Genomic DNA, 25,497 nt, shown 5'->3' with positions numbered 1-25,497 from the left:
CAACACCGACGGCGCACCAAGGGCACTCTGTGGCTTATGAGCTGCCGCAGCCAGCTGACCCCACAGGCACACCTGGACAGCCACTGCACGTCGTTCCAGTGTCGGTGCTCTATGGAAGTTGTATTGTCATGTCCGAGAACATGATCTTCATGTGCATTCACTCATTCCTACTGGCATCCAAAATGGCCACCTACAACACCATGCGTGTCCTCAGGAAGCAGGCCGTGGAGGCAGAAGACTGACAAAGCCTCGACTTACCTTCATGATTTCTCGATAGGGGTGGTCTAGGATCGCAAGGTGGCACTCGTCAAACACCAAAAGATTAATATCGGTCAGTGATATGTGGCCGCTTTTCAAAACATTCAAGGCGACGTGGCAAGTCATAACCAGCACCTGCAGGAAAGCCAGTATGGGTTACAAACAAGCGGGCCTGTCGCTCATTGGCCCGCCGCGACGCAGAGGAGACCAAACAGGCCCGCTGCCGTGCGGGCCAAGATGAAGAAAGGCCTCCTGCAGAAAGAAGCCCAGCATCCTGAAGGACACACCAGCTCACACACTGGAACCGAGGAGACACCCCGTCGCAGGATCTCTACAAAGCCCACTTACTCTGTTCTTTGCTTTATTCTCTGAACTGACGAGGTTTTCGGGACACTCAGCAGATGAAAAGGTGTCAGAGCAGGCGTCCTCAAACAGCGGCCCACCGAGGACATTTACCCAGCTGGCTGGGTGTTTTTGCCTCGTTTGTTTTTTTACTTCAAAATAAGGTATGTGCAGTGTGCATAGGAATTTGTTCATAGTTTTCTTAAAACTGTAGTCCAGCCCTCCAACGGTATGAAGGACAGTGAACTGGCCCCCGGTTTATAAAGTTTGAGGACCCCTGATTTAGAGCATACTCTCTGGGGCACCGGGGTAGCTTATTAATGAGGGCTTTGCCCCACAGGTGAGCTACATACACCATTAGGCCAAGTGGACTGTCAGGCGTGAGTGAGGAAGCCTCTCCCAGCCACTCTGTTCCCACAACACTGACCAGCCAGGGACCCGACCCAGACCAGGCAATGACGGAGAAAGTGCGTCTTACCTGGTGCTTAGCAAACTCCAGGCTCCATTTCTCTTTCGTCCATGATGCGCTGGCTTCTAGGTTTGAGTACTCCCCGACCTTGAGATCCGAGTGGGTCCTGACAGCTGACACTTGTTGAGCGACCTGGTTTGCTGCCCACAAAGACAACCCTCCCAGTGAATGTGGGGACGCCTACCCGGGCAGCTCTCTTGGCTAGCCGTGAGAAAGGCCGGGAGTAAGGCGCTTTCTCTATCCCAGACCGTAGATTCCTTAAATGACCCGTCGAAGAGGATGCATCGGCACAGCATGCGAGGCCACCTTCAGACTGTGTGAAAGAAGTCCCCATATCCACACACCTGCTGCCGTCTGCGGCAGCCCTCTAAGGCGGAGCAACACGGCTCTCCTGGCTCTCCGGGGCTGCCGAGACTTAGGGCCACAGACAGCCACGCTGTTTCTACTGAGAGCAGCTGGTGGGGTCCAATGCTGAGCCCACTGTGCCACTCAGGGACCCTCCCTGTGGGCAGAGGTTCACACTGTACATTTTCATGTTGATGTGTACAGCCCAAACACACCAGTCAGTGTTCTCAACCCTTCCTATGTCTAACATGAAAAGCTTTTCTCTTCCTTCCTTTCCAGAACTCATACACTCTCTGCCATCAAGTCAAGGCTGACTCACGACCTCCCCCCACTGGGTTCTGTAACTGTTTAGGGGAGGAGGAAGCCCAGTCTTTCTCCTGTGGGGCTGCTGGTCGAGCAGGCTCACCACCAACAGCACCTTCTGACATTCTCTGTGAAGCGAAGACATCAACACACAGAGCTGTGATGGCCTGGGCTCGACTCGAGCCCCAGCTGAGTCCTCCAGAAAGGCAGGTGCAGTCTACAAGGCAACCACAGCACCGCAGCTGAGGGAGAGAATGGTGCCCGGGAGGGACAGAAGGCACTGTCCCTCCACTCCACCTTCCCCAGGTGGGAAACTCTGCCAAACACCCCTTAATGTCCATCATTCTCATCAAATGCCCAGGGAGAAAGCTGACGGAAAACAGCTGCCCATCCATCATCCCCCCCATCGCCCCCCCGGCTGGGTCCTGGACATCAGAGTCAGGTCACCTTACCAGAGTTGACCAAGAAGACCGTCCTTCGTCCACTCCCGGAGGCATCCCCCCTGATCTGGTAGGACAGCTCTTTGGTGAGCAACACTGCAATAAACGTCTTCCCTGAGCCAGTGTTTAAGCAGACGATGGTGTTGTGGTCCAGAGCAGCTTCCAGCAGCTCCACCTAGAGAGACGGGGGTGGGGTTACACACTGCCCACTCGGTGCACAAGAGCCCCGGCTCTGGCCTCCAGTCGGGACACTGCTCCCCTCGCTGCGATCTTGCTTGGCACACTGACTCTCTAGATAAGATGCCCGGGCAAATGCAGCTGCAGGGACATCTATTTCAGTCATAGTCACTGAGGCACGAACGCTCTGGAAGGACATGGCAAGGCTTCCAGAACCACAGTTCTGCCGGTTCACTGGCTTTATCAAACAGATCGCTTCTCACAAGCCCAATCGGACCAACTCACCCAACCGGGCATTAAGAGACGGCGAGGCTTTCCCAAGGGAAAAAAAAAACGGGACCGTCACAAATCAAACTGCCAAATACATTACTCAGCAGACGTGAGAAGAGGCACACGAGGGCCCTACACGAGAATCATCAGAAGGGACTTTGATGGAGTAAATGAGCTTTAAATGAGCCGTGCCTCAACTAGATAGGCCAGTTCCCACCACCACCACCAGGCTGCTCCCGATTAGCACCCTCATCAGTACCTGGTATTTTCTTGGTGTGTAAATGTTATCATGAATTGCTTCTTGTTGCCATGGCAGTCCAAAGAAGGGGCCCATTGGTGAGGAGGCAGGGGTCACGAGCTGCAGGCCTGCCATGCTGAGGGGCTGCAGAGAGGGCTTCTCAGTCGTCCAGTGTTTCTGCCATTGCGCTTCGTCCGAGCACAGCTCACTGCGAGGAGGAAGAAGACTGTCACATGGCCGTGCAGGGCGGACACACGGAGCCCGAGCTCCCTCAGTCCCCAAAGTCAGGGCTCTGTCCTCTGGGGCCCCGCAGTCAATGCCAGGCCGGCCTGGGGACTCGCTCAGACACAAGGATCACCACACGGCACTGAGAGCTCGGAAGTTGGGAACCAAGAGGTGACTCCAGTCCATGACAATTACTGACACACTAGCCAGCCAAGCACTCCTTCTTAAAATGCAGTGTCACTGCCGCAAGGTACCCAAACAGCCTTCTCTCAACCGATACCCGGACGAAGCTGCACGGCCGCTCTGGCCACACAAGGACTTCTGTGGTATGGACAATGGAACCAACTCCACCGCGGGACCAAACTAGACACGCCTGTCAGTCCTCGTCCTCTTCCCCGTAAACCAGAGCACGTAGAAAAAAGCGGAGTCTTTTTAAAAGACCCAACCTGCATGAGAGAAGGGTTAGTGACTTGAGTGTCTGGGTGACAGTCCATCGGCGCTTCTGGAACACAGAGCAGGGTCTCCAGCCTGCAGAGGGGGCACATGGAGTCCTGGGGGGTGGAGGGGACACGGTGGTGAGGAGTAGGCATCTGCTCCCTTGGGCCCTGTTCCGGCACTTCTCTGTTGTCTCTGCAGCCTAAGGAAAGACTCTTGCTCTTGGGTTCTGGGTGAGGAGAACTTTCACTTCCTCACACTTGAATCCTGCAGCCACGGAAAAGCACGACGACTTAAGATCGCCGCATCTGGACCAACAAGACACCCCACGTGCAGACAGATGCCCTTCCATGGGGACAGAATGTTGCACGGGATCCCCGACAGTAGACCATCGTCTAGCCCCAACCACCAGGCTGGGGCTGAGGGCCTCGAAGACAGCACAGCCGCCTTCCCTCAGAGTTGCCAGCTGCGAGCTGGAAGGTGAGCCGTTCAAACCCACTAGACACGGCCCGGCCCCGGCAGAAACCCTATGCTGGGTTGCTATGCCTCGGAGTCGGACTCCGTGCCCCTGCAATTTAAAACAATTCTCCCTCAGACAGTCTCTTCTTCACCCTTACACCACCAGCTGCCCGCAAATGAGCCTGCAGAGCGGGACTGCTGCCTGGGCTGGGCTATCAGCAGGGGATCACCAGGCCTTGCTCCAGAAGTGTTTCCAGGACACTGACAGCCTGTGGTTCGCAAGTCTCTCGGCTACAGAGCCTGGGAGTGTGCTGGCTCTCCATGTGTAACTCTCGCTGGGATGGCAATCAGTGGTTTACAGGACAACAGCAGTGTCTACCTGAGCGATGGCGGCCTCTGAGTGCCTTTCATTCTGTGCGGCTGTCCCCTTGCATTCACGCCCACGCCTTGTCTCTTCAGCAGCGGATGTGCGCCACAAGACGAAGGTTCCTCGCTGCACTTCTGATCTGTCACGGCTCTCACTGATGCTTCCTGGCTCAATGGACCCCACATGCATTCAGATGATGCTGGAGGCCTGGCTCCGCAGGGCTGTCTGCACAACAGCACATAGAACAGAACCTCAGCGGGTTCCATTTGGCTGGAAAACATGCATCTATCCAACTCTCAGCCTGTCTGGTCCCCAGAGCCGTGGGTGGATGGGTGGACGAGGAACTGGGCCCATTCCCGTGATATTCTGCATGTTGTTGCTGTATGGTGCCGTGAGGTCGGTCCAACAGGTACAGCAGAACAAACATTGCCCAGCCCTGTGCAGACCTCAGTTTGAACACACTGTAGCCCCCACGGCGTCCATCCATCTTGTCCAGGGTCTTCCTCTTCTTCCTGCCCTTCTACTTACCCAGCAGGACGGCCTTCCCCAGAGACTGGTCTCTCCTGATCACCTGTCCGAAGTACATGAGACGAAGCCTCGTCAGCCTTGCTTCTAAGGCATATTCTGGCTCTACTTGTTACAAGACAGATCTGTTTGTTCTTTTGGCAGTCCACGGTACTTTCAATCTTCTTCACCCAAAACCTTATAGTTCAAATGCACCCATTTTTCTTCAGTCTTCCTTAGTCAATCCCCGACTTTCACAGGCATACGAGGTGCCTGAAAATACCATGGCTTGGGTCAGGCCAGTATTTCACAGCAACTCACAACATTTCAATCCCCCTCCGTTCCTCCAGTCCACAGCAGATCCCAGGTCTGTTTCAGGGAAGCAAATCCAAGATCAGACGGTCCACACTAGGTATTCTATCACGTGAAAACAGTAAGAGCTACCGCGGAGCCTGTTACTCTCTTTGGCTTGCTGGACAGACTTTGTAAGAACATGGCCTTTGTGAAGAGACACAAACGCAGCTGGTCAGCCCAAGTTCCCGGATGAGCTGGTTAGGTGCTTTGCCAGTGCGCACGGAGCTGGCCCCGCGTGCCTGCTCTGCCACCACAGACAGGACCGTTCTGGGCCAACCACTCGCCCTCACGGTGAGGGCTCCACCACGTCCATACTCCATGCCGTTAGGACTCTCACAGGTAAACAAACGCGCCCCGCTCCCGCTTTACCGTCTCAATGGTCACCATCTCTGCGGTGCTGCTCTCGGGACTGCATCTGGACATGGTGGTGGCGGTTTACTGGACAGTCACGGCAGCATGCCCAGTCTCTGCTCTGGAGAAACAGACAAGAGCCAAGGTGAAAACTCAGTCCTGAAGTGTAAGATAAACACGACCGCCAGGGGGCCCCAGTGACAGCCAGGGCCATTCTTCATCCTGCCCTTTCACACAGAGGAGGCCCCCAGGAGGTAGGCAGCAGCTGGGCCCGCCCCTGAAACAAAGAACAAGCACGTGGGCCGCAGCCATGGCATGCCTAACTCCCAGGGACGTGGGCCACAGCCATGGCTTGCCTAACTCCCAGGGACGTGGGCCGCAGCCATGGCTTGCCTAACTCCCAGGGACGTGGGCCGCAGCCATGGCATGCCTAACTCCCAGGGACGGGGGACAAGGAAAAGGCAAGAAAAGGCTTCTGAAAGAATACCTGGAAGCCACACAAAGTAAATACAGGCTAAAGAGAGTGCTTTGTAGACTAGAGAGCAGGGTGTGTGCACGCGGTGGGGGGGTGCATTACTCCCAATAGTCACGTATACAATAGAAATACATTATAAAAGGTCACCAGAAGAGATACTTTGGCCGAGAAATCTCAATCACCTGGAAAGAAGGCTTTCCTGTGAGCTGGAAAACCGTGAGCAATTTCAATCCTCAAAGTGAACTTGAAAGCAGAAACTCGACCAGCAGTTAAATCCACACTGTAAACTTCCTTACAGAGCTCAGCGTATGAAGCAAAGAACTGAGGGATTCAGTTCAGAATGGTTACTGCTGTGGGAGAAATTTACATAGAGGAGGCAGCTCGGACGATAGAACTCAGGAAGCATACAGTATTGAGATGAAAACTTCATTAACAAATAATGATCTTTTTTCTTTTGCATTTTCACTTTTGCTTACATACTGTCAGGGCTCTTCTTCAAATTGTTCCCATAAACTCAGGAACAACAAATGGAAAGGTGGCCTGCTTTCTCCTCGCTTGGCGACGATCTCGCAATCTGACTTTCACAGTACAAAGGGGTTCACCATCGGGGAATGCCTGCCTGCTCAGGGCATACTCCTCAAAGGCTCTCGGCACTAGTAGGGAGGTGACGACGCTTGTGTATGGATGCAGTCACATGGAGAATAGCTTTCTCACTTCACACCCACACTTGTTTTGCTAAAAAGTTAAAGCAGAACGGGGCAAGTTTAAGCACTACCTTGGTTTGTACATATTTACCTCAAACTGCTGATTCAAAGTTCTTTCCGAGTTTCCAAGTCTGTATTATTGCATACTCTAGGTAACCTAGAAGCCATCGGAGAGAACATGTTTCGGAACAGGTAACATGCATTTTAAAATTAATTTTAAGAAAAAGGTCAATCATGTGGTAGTTACATAATCTGGTGTCAACTTGAGACTATTCAAAGTGAAGGGGTGAGGTTAGCCTGTCAATCAGGTCACAGCTTGATGACCTCATTTGGAGGTCCTAAGATAAATAGTTCACTGGAGGATAGACCCAGAGTCTCTGCTTCGTTTATTTCTGGTGACAAGACACATGGAGCTACGCTGATAGCACCAGAGCCCTGGAGCTGAAGGAGCCACATGGAGACCCACACCGGCACTGAGATGCTTCCACCGCCACTGGATCCAAAAGACTTGCCACCCAATGGTCTGTGTTGCATGAGTCTGAAGAGGAATTTATTGACTGGTATTGGACATATGAGCTAATAACAGACTTATGGACTTGAGCTGGACTGGGCTGTTTTCTTAACAGACAATCACTCTTTGGTACAAAGCTCTCTGATTCATGAGTGTCCGAATTTGTTTCTAATAGTCAGCCCAGACTAACACAGCACCAACCAAACAGTACATGTTGGGGAAAGTTACCCTTTAAAAATCATTACCGTATTCTAATATCAATACTGAACATCGTATGCTCTAATACCACTTGGGAGGCAGTTCGCTCACAGGCCAACAGGTAGAAAGTCTTTGGATCCAATGGCATTGTAAGTATCTCAGCACTGGCAAGGGTCACTATGTGGATTCTCTGGCTTCAGAGGTCTGGTTGCATCAGGGTAGGTCCACGTGGCTTCTCCAACTTAGGGCACTAGCGTAGTTCCATGTGTCTTGTCAGCTGCAATGGCTCCCAGGGAGTGAAGTAGTTAGAGACAAGTCTCTCCTGCTTCTAAGGAGGAGATACTGGATTCCCCAGAATTCTCAGAAGGTCATGCCCACACAGAGGCCTCATTGGTTGTGACCTGATTGATAGACTAGACTCCACCCCTACATTCTTGATCCTCAAATTGACAAATGATTATGTAGCTACCACACCCAGGCAGTGTGGTTTACTCAGAAAGCCTAAAATATTTCATTAATGCCAGGATGTAATACAGGAATGTATTCTCATAGACATTTAAAGCACACAGACCTGCACACCAGATTTTAACTGGGTTTTTCTGGAAAACTACAATATGAATATAGTTAAAAAGAAAACCAAACAAAGTACACCTTGTTGTTTAAGGTCCGTAGTTCAAGGTCACCAACCAGCCACTCCTTGGTAGTTTCTCGGAAGCCCAAGGGGCAGTTCTACTCTGTCCTATAGGGTCGCTATGAGTTAGAATCAACTCAAAGGGTGAGCTTGGTTTTGTTTAGTTAATCTCTATCCAGATCCTCAAGTCTTCAAAACATAGGGAATTCCTTAAAGAATGCCTAAAATATTTTACTAATGCATACCAAAATGCAATGCAGGAAATGTACTCTCAATTAAATTAAAAGCACACATGTCTTTAGCCCATCTTTTTTTTAACCTGGCTCATCTGAAAAACTACATTGGGAATTTACAGTAAGATGAAAATCAAATGATAAAATCTGGTAAAGAATGTGAACTAAAATTAAGCGGCATGTATCCACTGGTTCTCTAAAAGCAAACAATAAAAAATATTATGGACTACTTCCCTTTGTCCAGATATTTCTGGAAGCTTTATTTCCCATCGCTGCTACATATATCAAACCCACCGCCCACAGTCATTCTGACCCACAGCGCCCCTACTCGGTTTTCCGAGACTGTAAACCTTCACAGAAGCAGACAGCCTCGTCTTTCTCTCACAAAGCAGCTGACAGGTTAGAACTGCTAACTGCAGTTAGCAGCCCAACACACCCCCCACAGAGACTCCAGGGCAAGAACATGATAATGACCGTGACCAAACAGGCGAACTTTATGAAAACAAAACGTAAGAAAGAAAACATAGAGGTAGTGGATATCCAAAATATTCATTGTATGTAAAGTAACTATTCCAAGAATTTCTCTGTTTGGAGAAAATGAGTTATGAAAAAAGATTAGGGTCCAAAAAAGATAGAGCGATTAGGGTCAAATGGAAAAATAATGCATGGGAGAAAAGAAAGGGTTAATAACTTGTGGTATTTAAACACTTCAGATGATCAAAATATCCAGCACAAAAGTTGTAGTTCCCTTTTTGTCACACCTGTCACTCATTTAAAATCTTTGCATATGAATACAGCATTAACAATCCCCACACCCCCAAAAAAAGACACAGAAATGCTTCCTTCCAGGTTACCATTTCTAGGAGCAAAACTGGCAAACACAGACCGCTGTCTACGCTCTGAGCACGAGGGAGAGGACGGTCCTGTGTACCACGCTCGTCCTTCCTGAGGCGACACAACCCAGCCGTCACATGACCAACGGCTCTGGCTGAGGGAGGAGGACAGAGACTGCTCTCTATGTGAGGTCACGATGACGAAAACTCCAGACTAAAGCGAGGGAAGGAGAGAGAAACTAGGACTATGAGCAATGTTCTTAAACTTTACTGCCTTTCCGATTTCCCTGCCACCAGCACCAATTACTTTAGAACCAAAACGAACTTTCAAACTGTGGCAACTTAGGCGAAAACGAATCATCTAGAGATAGGGTTTCATTCTATGTATTAAAAAACTTCTTTCCTGAAGCCATAAATGTGGTCAAATTGACCCCAGTTTCTATAATTTAAACCACAAATTCATTAGCCCTCTTTTCAGGCACTGCTCTATGAACCAAACATACTTCTGGGTCTCTCCAAATCTGTAACATAAACAAGTTATGTTTAGATTTCAACATAATCATGTCTGAAATTGGATTTGTCCAAAATTGAAGCTGAGAACCGGTCAAATACCATTCTAATGACTTCCAGCCACCAAGCCCTCCGTATACCGAGCCTGAGCAGTGGCCCCTCCTCGGCCACCTCTTAGAAAGACCCTGTCCTCACACCTGGCATCAGGGCCCGACTTTGAATGCCCACATGTCCACAAGGAGCACCCCACAAACACTGCAGCAAGTGCTAGAATTGTACTTGCCCCGGGGTGGGGGGTTCTTACCTAGTCTTAGACCAAGTCAACACACGGCGGGAAAGAGGCCAAGGGTTCGGGAAGGTCACGCTAAGGAGAGCTTTCTCCTCTCCCGGAGCCTGACCAATGACCAAGAACTAGCTGGTGAGTCAGCACAACAGACAGACCCGAAATTCCAGGCAGGGCAGAAAGGCGTCACCTCAGAGCTGGGGTGCCACGATGTGCACCTCCTGCTTTCCCTGGGGTGCCCACCCCTTCACCCTGACAGGAGCACCCTGACTTTTACAGATGAGCTTTAGCTTCCTGTACACCCACCCCCACTCCCCACTGCCAAGCTGTCTGTAAAACCTTTCAAAATCCCCCTCCTCTCGGTAGTCAGCGCGCCTGAACCAGCAATGCGGCCAAATCAGGCTTGCGTACGAGGGAGAGTCAACAAGTATCTCCATAGGACAAGATCACAGGTGCCTTGACCAGACAGAACCATCAAGCTGGGCTGTGATGCTTTCTCCACATCTAGGCGGGAGCCCCGAGGGCGGGGTTTCCAGCTCTCCAACCTGCGGGCTGTGACCAACCCCTTTGGAGGTCAAAGGACCCTTTCACAGGGGTCACCTCAGACCACTGGAGAACACATCTTTCTGGCGGTCTTAGGAACCGCCCCTCTCAGTCGCAGGCGGGTCCGCCCACACGCAGATACACCCACATACAGGACCCGTCGGCGTGAAGACTGCTGCCCGTGCTACACCATGCTTCAAGACAGAAGTCCATTCATTTGTCATAAGAAACACACAGTTCACAAGATATAATTATATATTGCTTTTGTGATTAATCACTTTGCTTGAATTATGTTCAATTTTAACACTGAAAACACATCCTGCAGCTCAGAAACTTACACGACATTCCTAACAGTAGCAAAATGACAGTGATGAAGTAGCAACGAAAACACTTGGATGGTTGGGGGGTCTTGTATGAAAGGTCTCGGCATGAGGAAGGTGGAGAACCGTGGCGCTAACCCACCCGAGCTCTGCACCTGCCACTGCCCCCGCGGCACGGCGGCAGCTGGAGGGCTCAAACGGTCTTCCTCGGAAGTGTCCTTTGAGCTTGATAAAGACAGAGCTGCCCACCAGGGCTGTGGGCAGTTCCCCAAGCGCACGACGAGCCGGCGCTCACCGGCTGTCGTGATGAGAAAGACCCATGGCAGGACTTGGGGGCCTTCTGCTCACCAACACAGTTGTCCATTCTCTGCGAACGTCCTAAGAAGATCCTGTGGTCACCTAACAAGACGACCCCTTTGCAGTCAGACCATCTGAGCTGACCTCTGCCTTGAACTGAACTGGCCGGCCTGTTTCTGAAGGCCCCCTAGGAGACCGACAAGCGTATTCCTGAGCGAGCTCTGCTGCGTCCCTCCACCGATAGCAGGGACTTGTCTACGCACGTTGTGTCTGGAACCGACCCAGGTATGTGCGCCCTGCAATCCTAGCCAGCAACGCCTTTGCCTGGCCCTCATCCACGCAGCAACACAAGCTCTTACTGGGGTTTTTCATCCCACAGCGAGGCCCTTGAATTGCCGCATACCTTATTTATAAGGAAACAGCCATCAATGTGTTTTTCTCAACTGAAACGACATCCTCCCCCATCTAACCTCAAATTAACAAGTGCAGAACTACGACAGGTGTGTATGTGTATGTCAAAAATATAACTTCCAATAGTTACCTGTCACCTGGGAAGTGACTCGGAACCACCCTGCTATTTTCACAGGCTTCCTGCCCGTCGAGTGTTTTGGGGAGCGTGGCACCTGACAGACGGACTGCACAAGCAAGGTACATGGGAAACCACAGGGATCCAGCTGACAGTGGCACTCGTTCTGTCATCGGCAGTGCAGCGTAAAGCTACAGTGATGAGGGCACGATGGCTGGCCCTGGCCTGTGACCAGACCAATGGAAACTTTCAGACCCACACCTACCAGGTCCCTTAACGACAAAAATAAGACTGCAGTGCTGTGAGGAAAGGAGGGTCTTGCCACACAAACGGTGCCAGGTGGGTTGGGGAGTGGGAGTGCTGACTCCTCCCTCGCCCGTACACGAAGCCATTCGGTGGGCTGGTTGTAGGTTTCAATGCACAGAAAGAAGTGACTAGAAAATAGGGGGTGGGGAGATGACCTCATCATCCTTGAGGACAAAAATATCTTGAAACAAAATGCAAAAGCACTAATCACACTGGGAAGAGGCTGGTACACTGGGTGTTAAAATAAAAGACTTCGGTTTACTAAATAGGAGCCTGGTGGCTTAGTGGTGACACACTGGGCTGACAGAAAGGTCAGCAGTTTGAAACGACCAGCTAGCTCCAAAGCAGAGAGACGAGGCTGTCTGCTCCTGTAAAGAGTCACAGTCTCAGAAATCCACAGGAACAGTTCTGGCCGGTCACCATGAGTAGAGGGACCCTGACGAATCAGAAGTCCCCAATGAATCAGAAGTGACTCAATGACAGTGAATTTTTGGGAGGGTTTTTTTTTTTTTTGGTTGGTTGGTTTACTAAATAACTGGAGTAAAACTGTAAGCCAGAGGAGGCAGTCACAGGACAGGGAACCTATGTCTACCATATATAAACTCCCACTCATCAATAAGAAGGGAGGCTCACCTGACTGCTGATATATTGCCAGGAGCACTGTAAACTGAAGTATCTGCAATAGTCACAAAGACCCCGGGACCCTAGCAATCCCATCCCCACTATATACCCGGCTCACATGCATACCTGTCCACCCAAAGACAGCCATAAAAATGCTCCAAACTAAACTGCTAAGAGCTACCCAGCCTGGAACCAGCTCAAAGTGACAACGGCCCATGTGGACACGAACAAGATGGTGCAACAAGTACCAGGCTGGGTGACAGCAGCCCAAAGCAAAAGAACTCACGTGGTCTGGTTTTGACTGCTACGGGCTAAGGCAGTACGCTGCTGCCCCTTTTGTACAGGGGTAGTGGCTGGGAACACCCGCCCCCACAGGCCCCCACACGGCAATGACCAGGAAGCTGTCTGCTCCCGGCAAGCAGTCAAATAACCAGGGCCGGGGATGGGGATGGGTGAGAGCAGCTGCAAGGTATGGGCCCCTGGTCCTGAGCTGGCACTGGTGACGGGCGTGCTAAGACTGTGCACACTTATGACGTACACACTTCCTTGTAGACCCATTGAAATGGGTTTTGTTTAAAGCTTCTTTTTTAAAAAGAAGCGAGAATGAAGCTGAGTAGTACCAAAAGTTCCCAGAGTAAGGAGAGAGGGAAGAAAATAAGGCTCTATCAAGCATTTCAATTCCACTGTCTGGTGTCCTCCTCAAAACAGCCCTTGGGCGCAGATCCTCTCCGTGCTAACGCAATTTGAACATGACTTACCCGAGAAAAGGGAGGCTGGGATCCTACCTGAAATTGAGTCTGATTCCACATGTAAACGGGCATTACATGTGCACCTCGTGTACAGACTCACTCTTTGACACAGAGTTGATTCCACAATCTGCGACAAGCTAACTGCCCCGTGGGTTTCGAGACGGCAACTCTGAGTAGAGTCTTCTTGCTCCTTCAGAGTGGCTGCTGGTTTTGAACCACAGACATGACGGTTAGCAGCCCAAAGCATAACCAGTACACCAGCAGAGCTCACTAATAAACCATCGTTCGGGAAGAGTCCGAATCCCTCCACAGGGGCTGCACAAGAGAAACCGGCAATCTGCCTCTGAGAAGCCGGCCAGTGGAAGCCCCATGGAGCACAGTTCTGTTCTGCTTCCCACAGGCCACGAGGAAGTGGGACTGACCACTAGCTGTGGGCCTCAGAAACAAAAGGAAGCCCCCTTTCACTGAGTGGATCCTGACTCACGATGGCCCCTTGAGGTTTCTCAGACTTCTAAAGTCTCTACAAGAGCAGACACCCTCATCCTTCTCCAGCAGAGGGCCTGGTAGGTTTGAACCGCTGGCCTTGCAGTTACAGCATAATGCATAACCCCTCAGTGGTCTTCTCCAGATCTGCAGACTGCCTTTCCACTTTCACAATAAAGTCCTTTGATGCACACAGGTGTCTGATTTCATGAGGTCCCATTCCCAGGCTCATCTTCTGTCGCCCTGTGATAGGCGTTCCAGCCCTCAGCATTAGTTCCCACAGCTTGGACCCTCCATCGTCTCCTGAGTCTTGCGGCTTTAGTTTCATAGTTACGTCTTCGACCCACCACCAGCTCTGTGGCACAGGCGAGGTTTTCTGCTCCCGAATGGATGAACAGCCTCCCAGCACGGCAGTTCTGCTCCCTTGTCGTCACTGAGGTGGAATAACTCGATGGCAGTGGGTTGTCACTGGAGTGCTGCCTACCAAAAACCATGGCCCTACAGGACAGAGCAGAGTTGTCCCTTTAGGTGTCCAGGGCTAGAAATCTGTATGGAAGCAGAAAATCTCAGCTGTCTCCCCAGAGCCCACTGATGTCAGAGGTACCATCCAGTCAGCCGTGCACAACAGAAGGGAGGAACCTACCCGGTCCTGAGCCCTCCTCACAGTGGTTCTTAGGAGTTCACTGTCGTCACGGTGTCCACCCCCCTTGCCAAGGGTCTTCCTCTTTCACTGGTCCTCTACTAAACACGGTATCCTTCTCCAGGGACTGGTCTCTCCTGAAAACATGCCCAACGTACAGAGACAAGGTCTCCCCATCCTTGCCCCAAGGAAGCATTCTGGCTGTGCTTCTTCCAAGACAGACTGGCTTCTCCATTAATCATGATGTTGCCTGTCGGTCCAGTTGTGAGGGTTTGGGTCTTCTTCACAATGAGTTGTCATCCCTACTGAAGGTGAAAGTCCTTGATCTTCATCAGCAAGTGCTCCAAGGGCTCACTTTCAGCGTATAAGTTTGTGTCATCTGTATATCAAAAGCCGTAATAAGCCTTCCTCCAATCCTGATGACCATTCTTCTTCAAAGAATCCAGCTCCTCCTCGGATTATTTTCTCAGCTCACAGATTAAGTACGGTAGGAGGATCCAATCCTGACACACATCTCTTCTGATCGTAAGCCAAGCAAACCAGAATCAACTTAATGGCAGTGAAGTTTGCTGTTTCACAGTCCCCGTCCCCCCCCCCCGGCCCCATGTGAAATGGAAATGCACCTGGACTACGTGGGGCTTCTGGCTGACTACAGGGCGTCCTGCAGACTCAGTGTGCTTTGTTTTGCCAGGGAGAAAGTTAAAGCAGGGTCTAGCAAGGTGATGGTGGCTTATCGTTAGTCACATAGCTAGTTAGTTAGAGGTAAAGTCAAAGTGGAACCTATGTTTCTTATCCACTCACTAGCTTACCCTGTCCATCTCCTCCCATCAACCAACCTCAAGCACCTCTGGATGGAGTTCTTGGGGGCAGGATCGTGCACTTCCAATATTAGAATGCGACGCTGCATTTTTCAAGGGATAAGATTCAGTAGTCCGATAATTACAAAGACGTAGAATCACGGGTGACTTCCTATGCATGCCTACCAGATGACGAGGGGACGCGCTGGGGGCAGCTAGCACTATTTAAGGTACTAGAACACTTGGTGAGCACTCTGGTGGCAGAGTGGCTCGATGCTGGGCTGCAGTCGCACGGTCAGAGCTAGAAACCACCAAGAGCTCTAACGGGGACAGCCAGGGCTCTCTACTCCTGCAGTTACAGTCTCAGAAGCCCACAGGGCCAGTTCTACCCGGTTCTATAGGGTCACTGTGAGTCAGAATCCACTCAGTGAGTGATCAGACCGTGGATATACACACATGGCTGGATAGTTGCCATGAAGCACTGTCACCAATGTGTGGGAAATTGAGAACCAGGAAGGGAGTATATGGGGACAAATTCTCCACGCTCATGTTTAAGCCTGGGGGGCCAGGATTCTCATGGAGGGAGGCCTTCATGTACATGGGCTGGAGATGCATTCCAATCTTAACCTGAGAGCCCACCCATCTTGCTCCAGGTGTACCTTCCTGTGACAAGTGCACCTCTCCTTCCTATTGGGAGTGCCCCTCAGGTAGCGTGCATGCCTCTAATAGGACCCCTTCCTGCTACAGGGCTTGCTTACCGGGGATTATATAAGCTTGTAAGAGACCACATAACCCTGCACTCTTGTTCTGGTTGCCATGGGCAAGGTGAGCCCTTGCATGTGTTGCCTGTTCTTTTACCCCTCAATTACACTACTGCCTCTTGGACCCGTTCAGTTGGGAGGCTGGTCCCCCACACCCATGTCAGGGATGTGCACTGGTATTGAATTAGGCAAAATGCACATAAAAAAAGCATACAATCCACTACTCATCAGTGACCCAGGGGATCACGCTGACCTGAGGGCTTGGCGTGGTCTCACACCTTCCTGGCTGTTCCCAGAGGGAAGAAGGCCTGGAAGCTTCAAATGCCCACTATGCTGGCCCCCTCCCCTCCATTCACAGGAGGCTCCGATGGAATCCCGTCCCAGACCCTCGCACTGACCGCCTCTCTTCTCAGTATCTGAGTTGAGTACATGATTTTGTTTCTGAGTTCCAAACTGATTTTCTGATCTTATATCCTAATTCCTAAAACGGCTGCCATTACATAATTCAGAAGAGGGCTCCTACCAGCATGGCACCCATACCTTCTTGATATAAAATTACTCCATGTTCTTTCTGGTGAGATAGGAGTGTCACTGGTTTGCTTCTCTCGATGACCCAGCCAGACCCATGTGGGAGGCACAGCTGGTGTCAGAGAGGGGACGACAGGCTGCAGAGCAAGCCGGTCTGGCTTGTGCTAAGTGGCCATCATCCGCAGGCTGGTGTGGAGATGGGTCCTCCTCCCTACGGAAGTTGGTGGGGGTCAGATGCAGCCTGCACACCATGTCCTTAACCTCTCAAGACACAAGCATATTCCCATACACAAGTACACCAAACCGCTCAGAGACTGACACACCCGCAAGACTACAGGTACATGCACATACGCAAGCACTCCCCAATGCACAAGCACACTGACACCCCCCCTAAAGATAGACATATTCACTTACACAAGTACACCCACCACCCAGCAGATTCCTCCATCTGGGCCACACACCCTAGAGATCTAGCTCCTTTCCTGCAGACCCCTGTGGACCCCCCCAAATCCACTTGCCTGGAGCCTCCCTCAGTGGGAGCTTGGTAGTCAGACGTTGTCTGACCAGTGTCTCTGGCCTCCTGGCGGAAGAGCTCTCCAGCCCCTTCCGTCTGGTGCTCACCTGCACAGTGCTCCCTTACGCACCGTGCTGAGGTCGCCCACTGAGCCCAGTCACCAAAGGCAAATACTGTACAATGTCACCAGTGAGATGGGTGGGAGGACAGGGCCATCTGGAAAAGGGTGGACATGAAGCTGTACAACATGAAGAACGTACGTAATGTGACCAGTGACACTGACTCGGGCACAGGGGAAACCATCAGCTGGCCAGTCTCTCTCTCTCTCTCTCTCTCTCTCTCTCTCTCTCTCTCTCTCTCTCTCTCTCTCTCTCTCTCACACACACACACACACACACACACACACACACACACGCACACGCACGTTTGCTTGCCACAATGTAACTATTTTTAAAACCTCCAGAGCAGGCAGCAAGAAGCACCCTCTCCTCGCCTGCAGCGTCCAGGAGCACTTCTTCCTGCAGGGATCTTCAGCAGACCCCGAGAATGAGCCCGCCCCCATCTGGGCAACCCCTGCAAGGGCCCAAACCCAGCAGCCTGAACCGCCAGGCAGATGCCACCTGTGGATGGCGCCCACCTCCAGGCCTGCAGTTGTGACCCGGCCTCTCTCCACGGGCTTCCCTGTGGTCTGAACGGCAGCATCTTCCTCCCGGTCAGTGTCGCTTCACTCCAAGGATGCAGATGACCGATGTCTCTTCACAGAAGTCTATTCTGCCTAATTGGAAGTCTTCCTTCCATTAATCAACACAAGCTACAATTATAATTAGTGCTGGTTCCTCTTTTCCTTTGGCTGAAAGATGTCATAACCTGAGTTACAGGCACAGCAGGCATGAAGCTGGCCGCACTCCACGTTCTCCTCCTGGCTTCCGGCATGCCCCCACCCCCGTACCTTCCTCGACCACCCACTGGCCTGCCGTGACCGTTGGGTCATCTCGACTGACTCCCTAATTAGCAAGTAAGCAGGTGCCTCCTGCATTGGAGGAGGAGTCCTGGTGGCATAGGGTCACAGGTGGGCTGCTAACCACAAGGTCAGCAGTCCCAGTCAGTCTCAGAGCCACGGGCTGCTCTATGTTCTCTGCCCCACACTGACTCCACGGCCCGCGCGTGAGCGAGTCGCAGTCCCGTACCCGCGGACAGCAGCAGGCATTTGCAAAGAGAGACAAATCAACCTTTCTCCCAAACTCTCTGCCATCGAGTCGATTCTGGAGTAGAAATGCCTTTGTGGGTTTAAGACTAACTCTTCATGGGAGCAGACAGCCTCCTCCTTCTCTCGCAGAACTGCTGGTGCGTCTGAATCACAGATTTTTTTTAATCATGTAAATATTTTATCTCTTACACAGTCCATATGTCCATCCACTGTGTCAAGCACATTTGCACGTGTCGCCATCATCATTCTCAAAACATTCCTTCTACTTGATATCTGCTCCGTATTCCCCCTCCCTCTCCCTCCCTCCTTCATGAACCCTTGGCAAGTTATAGATTATTTTCATGTCACCCTTCCCCACTTTTCCAGTGTTCGTCTCCCTGTGAGCAATCCCCCCTTTCCCCCCCCCACCTTCGCCTTAACCTCCTGGTATCTCTATTGTCATTGTTGGTCTTGAGAGGTGTCTCTATCCTGGATTCCCTGTGTTCTGTCTGCAGCACTGGACTTGTTCAGGTCTAGTCCGTTTTGTAAGTTCGAATTGAGGTCATGATAGGGTGGGAGGATGAATCACTAAAGAACTAGAGGAAAGTTGTGTGTTTCACACCGATCTTTCAGCCACTGCACCTCTAAGGCACAGTCAGCCTAACGTAACGCCCACTTTTCTCTGGGTCCTCCCAAATGAGAGGAGCTGGCTGGACTGGACTCCTGGTTGAATGCCAAAGAGCAGATCTCCAGGGTAGGAGCAATTCAGGGCTCAAGCCATCTAGTGAATTCTGACTCAAAGTAGAATTGCCCTGTAAATTTCTGAGACTGTAGCCAAGGAAGAAGAGCTAGAACAATGCAGACACATTCACTGGGCTTGAAGAATGAGCTAAACCTTCCAAGTCCAAAACCAAGGCGTTAAGATACAGCAGTTGCCTCCCACTCGCCGTGAGCACAAGTTAAAGACAGAGGTTGACCAGCACCTTCCTCTGGCACCCACAGCCCACCTGAGAACTCCATGAGCTCCCCGACCTGAACACCTACTTCCAGGCATCACGACATGGGCGGACAAGAGAAATGAGTAAACTCTGGGGCTCAAGGCGATCCTGGTTTTCTCGGGACCCAGAGGAATGGTTCCTAAGAAACTATCCACCTGGGACACTGCTGAGAAAACGTGTTGCAAGGAATTAGAGCCCAGCGTTCTGATGCTCAAGAAGCAATCCGCAGTATCTGGCTAAGGAGCCCTGGTGGCGCAGTGGTTATGCATCAAGCTGCTTGCTGTGTTCGGGTCAGCAGTTCAAAGTCACCAGTCACTCCTCAAGAAACATACAGGCTGTCTTTCCCATAAAGAGTTACACTTTGGAAATGCACAGCACGGTGAGGACAGTGAGACCATGTCCCTCCCACTCTGCACATGTGATGGGGGACTCCAGGCCTAGCAGAGCGGAAGGGGCGTGCAGAAGAAGGCTCTCATGGGGAAGGCTGCCACACGGGGTTTGATCGTTACCGTTACGGGGAGGCCGGCACAGGAGGAGGAGGACAGCCAGTGTATGAACTATCTCACGGAAGTGAGCTGAACTGAGCCTGGTCGGTGGTTCTATGAATCGGAAGAGACTCGATAGCACCTAGCAACAACAACAACGGAACGTCCCTCATTCAACCCGGATGCACTTAGGACTTAAGCGAACAGCAACAAGGTGCAAAGACCGACGAGCTCAACGACCCCAGCAAAAGGCGAGCTCGACCCCAGCTCCACCACGCATGACGCCAGCCTGGGGCGCTTCTCGTCTGTAAGATTTGGACAATGGGCACAGGGGGCTCTCGCAGCCCCCTTGGGAAAAACGAAACAAGGTTGTAGACAGAAAGCCTTGGCACACTGCAGCACAGTCTCTCCTTGGCCACAAGTCAGAGGAAGCATGACCACGGGATGTTTGGGTCACAGTGAGAGGGACTGTCCTGTCTCCAGTGATGCCATCTTGCGTGCCAGGCAGTACTGGGGACACGGCAGCTCCGTGCCAACCATGTCACCCTTCCTAGTACCAGGCTACATACAAGCCCTCCCCCTAGAGAACACACCCAGTCTGCACCCTCTGACGAGACGTCCTCAGACACTGAGGTAGTGAGACTCGGCGACAGCAGACAAGCAAGCTGCTCAGCTGGCATCGGGGCCGCGAGTGAGCGCACGAGGTGCACAGGGGACAGGGCAAAACCTGCTGGGCGAGTTGGCAGCGCCAGCGGAAACGTTGGCTCTCACTGCAAGACCACGGCAGGAAGAGAAGGCTTGTCCTTAAACGGGATGAAATGCCAGTCGCTCATCTTTGCTCAAAATGGCATTTGTTTCCTCGAGAAAATCCCTAGGCCCGGCCCCTCTCCCTGTGACCTGAACATCCTGCTTCCTCTGACTTGTGGCCAAGGAGAGGAGGTGCTGATGTGGTCAACGTTTATAAGGACCCCAGGAAAAGTCGTCTCTGTAGGGCTCCGCATCTGTAAGACAAAGCTACTTACAGAAACACGGTCTAAAAATAAAAAGTAATTAAAACTCCGTTTACAAGTACTCTGGAATCATTTTCTAAGTGTGCCTAGAAAGACGAGGCGCCCTGGTGGCACAGCGCTGCAAGCACTCGGTGCTGACTGCAGGGTGGGGTGCTCTGAGCCCACCAGCTGCTCCACGGGGAAGGATGTGCTTAAAGATCCAAACTTAAAACCTCAAGCTCAAGCTCACTGTCACAGGGCCCCTTCAGGACAGGGCAGAACTGCCCCTGTGAGTTTCCAAGACCCCAGCTGTATAGGTGAGTAGAAAGCTCATCTTTCTCTATGGTGGTTTCGAACTAGTGACCCTGTGATTAGCAGCCAAACAAACCAACATTGCACCACCAGGGCTCCCTGCTCAAAGATGACAGCTTTGGAAACCATTCTACTCTGCCCTGCAGGGTCCCTATGAGCTACTGTAAATACGAGGCAGCTTCGAAAAGTTTATGGGAAAATGGAATGAAAAGGATAAGGGAATTTTCCCACAATCTTTCTGTATGATCCACATGGGCCACAGCCAGCTAAACCAACCCGAGCCCGCTCTCCGCGCCGTCTGTCTCCACTCCCGGGAGCCACACCCACAGACTGCAAACTGCTCCCTCGAAAGGCTTTCTTGGCTGTGATCTCTACTGACACAGACGGCCAGGCGTTTCTTCCAAGGCACTGCAACCCACGTGGGTTCAGACCGGCAACACTTAGGTTAGGCTAAAAAAAAACCCTACTGAACTCACTGCCATCTAGTTGATTCTGAGTGTCAGTGAGACAGGGTAGAACGGCCCCTGTGAGTTTCCATGACTGTCAATCTTTACGGGAGTAGAAAAGGCCACGTTTCTCCTGAGGAGCGGCTGGCAGTTTCAAACTGCTGACCTTGCGGTGAGCAGCCCCAACACTTACCCGCCAGGGCTCCTCACAAGAACCATCTGTGCCCCTCAGGCACCTGACCCCAGGGCCCCACACTCCAGGCTGACTGCCCCGTGACCTTGGCAGCCCGATGGATGATGGAATGAGGCTGCTATCCACCAAGGCCAGCAGCGGAAAGCTCCCAGTGCGCTGAGAGAGAAAGGCTGGCCTTCCTACTCCCATCACGCATCACAGCCTCGAAACCTGCCGGGGCAGCTCCACCCTGTTCTCTAGGGTCACCACGAGTCTGCTCCCACAGGTAGGCGGCGATTGTACAGAAGGCCCCTTCCAAAAATACACTGGTTAGTCCACCCGGCCGTTACCAAGGGTCTGAATAGGATCACAAGGGCGTGGGGGCTCAGTCCAAATCCTGTGCCACCGGCCATCTTACCATTTAGTCCATCATTTGAGCTCTCAGGTGACCCTGGATAATTCTGACATCAAAACCGAGTGTGAAACATTGCTACCCACACCATTTTCATGGTTTCTATTTCACTTTTCTTTAAGGGGTCGGAGTTTTGGGTTTGTTTTTTTAATTCCTTGTAAATTACTAACTCCTCACCCAGGTGCTTTTGCCTCTCCTTAGTGTTGCTCCAAACGGCATTACAAAGCCAACGCATGTGCCAGGAGGGTAAAGGTACAGCAGAGGCCAGGTCAGAAGCTGCTCCTGAACACAGGCTCCAAGGGGGATGTGGGGTATGGGGACGCCTCCCCCCTCGGGTCCTTTGAAAATAACTTCACAAAAGCACCGACTCAACTCGCTGGAGCAAGGGGACCGCGCACCTCCCGAGTGTTTAGAAATATCCAGAATACTAGAGAGGCAGGAAGGGGCTTGTGAGCGGTGTCCCGAAGCGAAGGCATCTCAGGACATCAATCTGGGCTGCTAACTGAAAAGCCAGCCTGAAGATGGCAAGAATTAAAACAAACAAACAACCTTAGCCGGGATCAAGGAAGACAGGAAGGAAATAAAAACAAATCCGGCTGAGGAGGGGAGAAAAGATGGCCCAGGCCCCCGGGACCCCAGGCTGCCAATAACCCCACAGACCGGCCCAGAGGGGAGCCGGGGGCTAGTGATTTCCTGTCCACGCAGGGAGCCCCTCTGGTCAGCCCGGTCCTAGCCCCCTGGACCCTTCAAAGGCGTCACCGGCGGCCCAGCGCTCTGACCCCAATCACGGCGGGCCCCTGCGTGTCTTCGGGGACCCCGCGCACTGGACGCCCCTAAGCCAATGCCCCCCCCCGGGGCTCCTTAGCGCAACTGGACCTATCAAGGCCCATCCGTGGCCAGCGGGCTGGGGGCGGCGGGGGCCAGGCCCGCATCTCGCGCTCTCGCGGCCCCGGAAGACCGCCCCCCGGCCCGGGCTCGGGTCAGGACGTCGGGCCGGCCCGGGGCGGGGGGCGCGGGCCGCGCAGCGGGGCCCGATCGGCGAGGCCGCGCCGTGGGCCAGCAGCAGCAGGCAGGCCGCGCGGGGCCCGGGGCGCCCACGCGGGCCCGGCGGCGCCGCCTCCCCGCCCGGACACAAAGCGGCTCCGCGGGAGCCCGCCTCACCTGCAGCACGGGGCGCCGCGGGCCTTCCAGAACCATCGGCCCGCGCTCCGGCGCGCGCGTCACAGCCCAGGCCGCCCACTGCCGCCCGGCGCCGCCGCCGCCGCCGCCATTTCCTCCCGCTCGCCGCCGCCGCCGCCGCGTCCCCGCTGTCAGGTCACTCCATTCACCTGGGCCCGGAGCCGCCCGCGCCGCGCCGCGCGCCGCCTCGACCCCTCCCGCCGGCGCCTGCGGAGACTGCGCAGCGCCCGGCAGCCCGCCGCCCGCAGCCCGCGCTCGGCCTGCGGCAACGGCGCACGGCCGCTAGGAGAATCGCACTGGGCCGCGCGCGCCGCGCCCCGTGGCCGCATGAGAGCCCACCTGTGATTGGGCCGCGCGCCGCGGTGAAAGGTCAACCCCGGCGCCCCAGCCAATCAGGAGCCGGGACACAGCGGGCCGGGGCTGCGTTCGCGGCCCAGCGCCGGCCGGGACCGGGCGTGCCCGCCTGCCGCCCCGCGCGCCCGGCCTTGGAGCCGGCTGGGACCCCGCGGCCCCGGATCCCGCCTGTTCGCCCCCTCCTGCCGCCCACTGTACCCCCAGAGCACCCTGCTCCCGACGAGAAGTTCTCCCCGCCCTCGCTCTCCCTTTCTTGGCATCTTCCAGCCTGTCCCCTGCCTTCCCGGGGTGCGTGGAGCGCGGTGCTCACCGGAGCAGCAAGTGCAGGAGCTCCGCCACGTGCAAGTAGCACCCTGCCCGTCCCCTTCGCCCTCCGGGAACTGGGATGCCCAGATCCTGAGTAGTAAGGGCCCCCTTGATGCCAGCGGGCTCCTCCTGCCTGGAGTTGAACTAGGGAAGCAGGTGGGAATGGAGCTGGAGAAAAGCGGCAGGTTTAAAGAAACGCGGGATTCGCCAGATAAGACTGGCTTACTCCAGGTGAGGTAAAGACCGCCAGGTGTGGCAGCCGTGACTTGGGACCCCACGCAGCAGCCAGCTGCACTGCGGAGGAAAGGCCTGGCCAAGTGCTTCCGTAAAAATCACAGCCAATGGATGGATTGTGATAAGAGTTGTACGAGGCCCCAATAAAAGCCCCGGAGAGCATTTCGCAGATCTGCTCTGTGACTCTGCAAGCCTCACTCCCGTGGAGGTGGGTGGGAGGAGGAAGCAACAAGACAAAAGGACCTACTACTGCAGCGTCTACTCTGTGACCGTTCAGTACAAGGGCCACTGGCCCCATGTGGCTCTTTGAGCATTTAAATTTGTATTCCAGTTTTACATTCTGAGCACCCCTGTTTGCAGAATTCTATGGAGGACCATGAAAGCTCAGCATCGATTTGCAGAGCCCCCAAAGGGATTTAGCCTCCCTTGAATGCCTTCAGACTGTTAACCAGGGAAGGAGCCCAGTGGTGTTGGTAATGGGTAGGCACTGGGCTGTGATCTGCAAAGCCCTCAGAAAGATCGGCCGATCAGATCATCAGGAGAAATGGGTGTGTTTGCTCCCACAGTTACGGCCTCAGAAACACAGAGGCAGTTCTACCCTGTCCTATAGGGTGGCTATGGTCGGCATCCACTCCGCGACAGCGAGGTTTTTGTAGTATTAACCAGGGCTGTGACTGGCCTGGCCGTCCCGCAGAGGGCATTGGAAAGTGGATCACCTCCAGCCCCTTGGCACGTCTAGGGAGGGGCCTTGTGTCTTACTGAAGAGGCTTGCCTGGGTGTGTCCTCGAGGGAGGCTGCCCTACTGGGGTCCCTTAGTCCCGAGTCTTTCCCTGCCTGCCATGGTTGGAGGACCCTGGACCAATCTCGTGAGTTCTTCTGTTCGGATATTTAATAAGCATGACCCAGTCATGGGCCCGTTCCCACTTCTAAAGTCCCTGTAACTGACGTGTGGACCTGCTACCAGTCATGCTTCCTGACGGCATCCTCTGCCCGCCCAGGCCCTTTGTATGTCTCCAAAGCTCAGCAAAGAACTCGTGCTCACGGACTCCCTCATCGGGGAGATGGGTCTTTGTCTTGCCTGAGATGTGCATGGTACCGTTCTTGGACAGCCACGGTCCAGGGCATGCATGCCTTCGTCTTTGTGGGGACCCAGGAAGTGGATGATGTCATCACCTCCTCCACATTGATGAAGCACAAGGGCAACTGAGAGATCCACAGCTGAGATTTGAACCCAGGCGGACGGGTTTCCCAGCCATGTGTGCGCTCTCATTTCTGAGCTCAAACGGTGATGCTACATTTGCTGTGACTTGGCTCGAAGACCCCCCTCCCCCCTAAACACACAATCTTCACAACAAAGTTAGGAAGGAGGTGGAATACTGCTGGCACGGTGCCAGGTTCCGAAATCATGAGCCTGCTTTGTGCAT

At 53.2% G+C, this 25,497-nt stretch overlaps 1 protein-coding gene across 2 annotated transcripts in view; it reads right to left on the bottom strand.

Moving 5' to 3' along the window:
- Positions 1-23,457, bottom strand: part of DICER1 (dicer 1, ribonuclease III) — a 61,268-nt gene extending 37,811 nt beyond the window's left edge. The window contains exons 1-6 of one of the 2 annotated variants that reach the window (XM_075531827.1): positions 23,329-23,457; positions 5,556-5,658; positions 2,864-3,050; positions 2,170-2,332; positions 1,079-1,209; positions 259-393 (exon numbers count right to left, since the gene is read on the bottom strand). In XM_075531827.1, the coding sequence (XP_075387942.1) occupies positions 259-393; positions 1,079-1,209; positions 2,170-2,332; positions 2,864-2,977 (543 nt within the window). In that variant the 5' untranslated portion in view covers positions 2,978-3,050; positions 5,556-5,658; positions 23,329-23,457. The other variant, XM_075531826.1, reaches the window with a different exon arrangement.
- Positions 23,458-25,497: the final 2,040 nt, after the last annotated feature.

Source organism: Tenrec ecaudatus, chromosome 14 (genome assembly GCF_050624435.1).
Source record: "Tenrec ecaudatus isolate mTenEca1 chromosome 14, mTenEca1.hap1, whole genome shotgun sequence".
Taxonomy (NCBI): Eukaryota; Metazoa; Chordata; class Mammalia; order Afrosoricida; family Tenrecidae; genus Tenrec; species Tenrec ecaudatus.
Note: the sequence above shows the minus strand (reverse complement) of the source record. Positions and strands in the feature narration are given on the sequence as shown.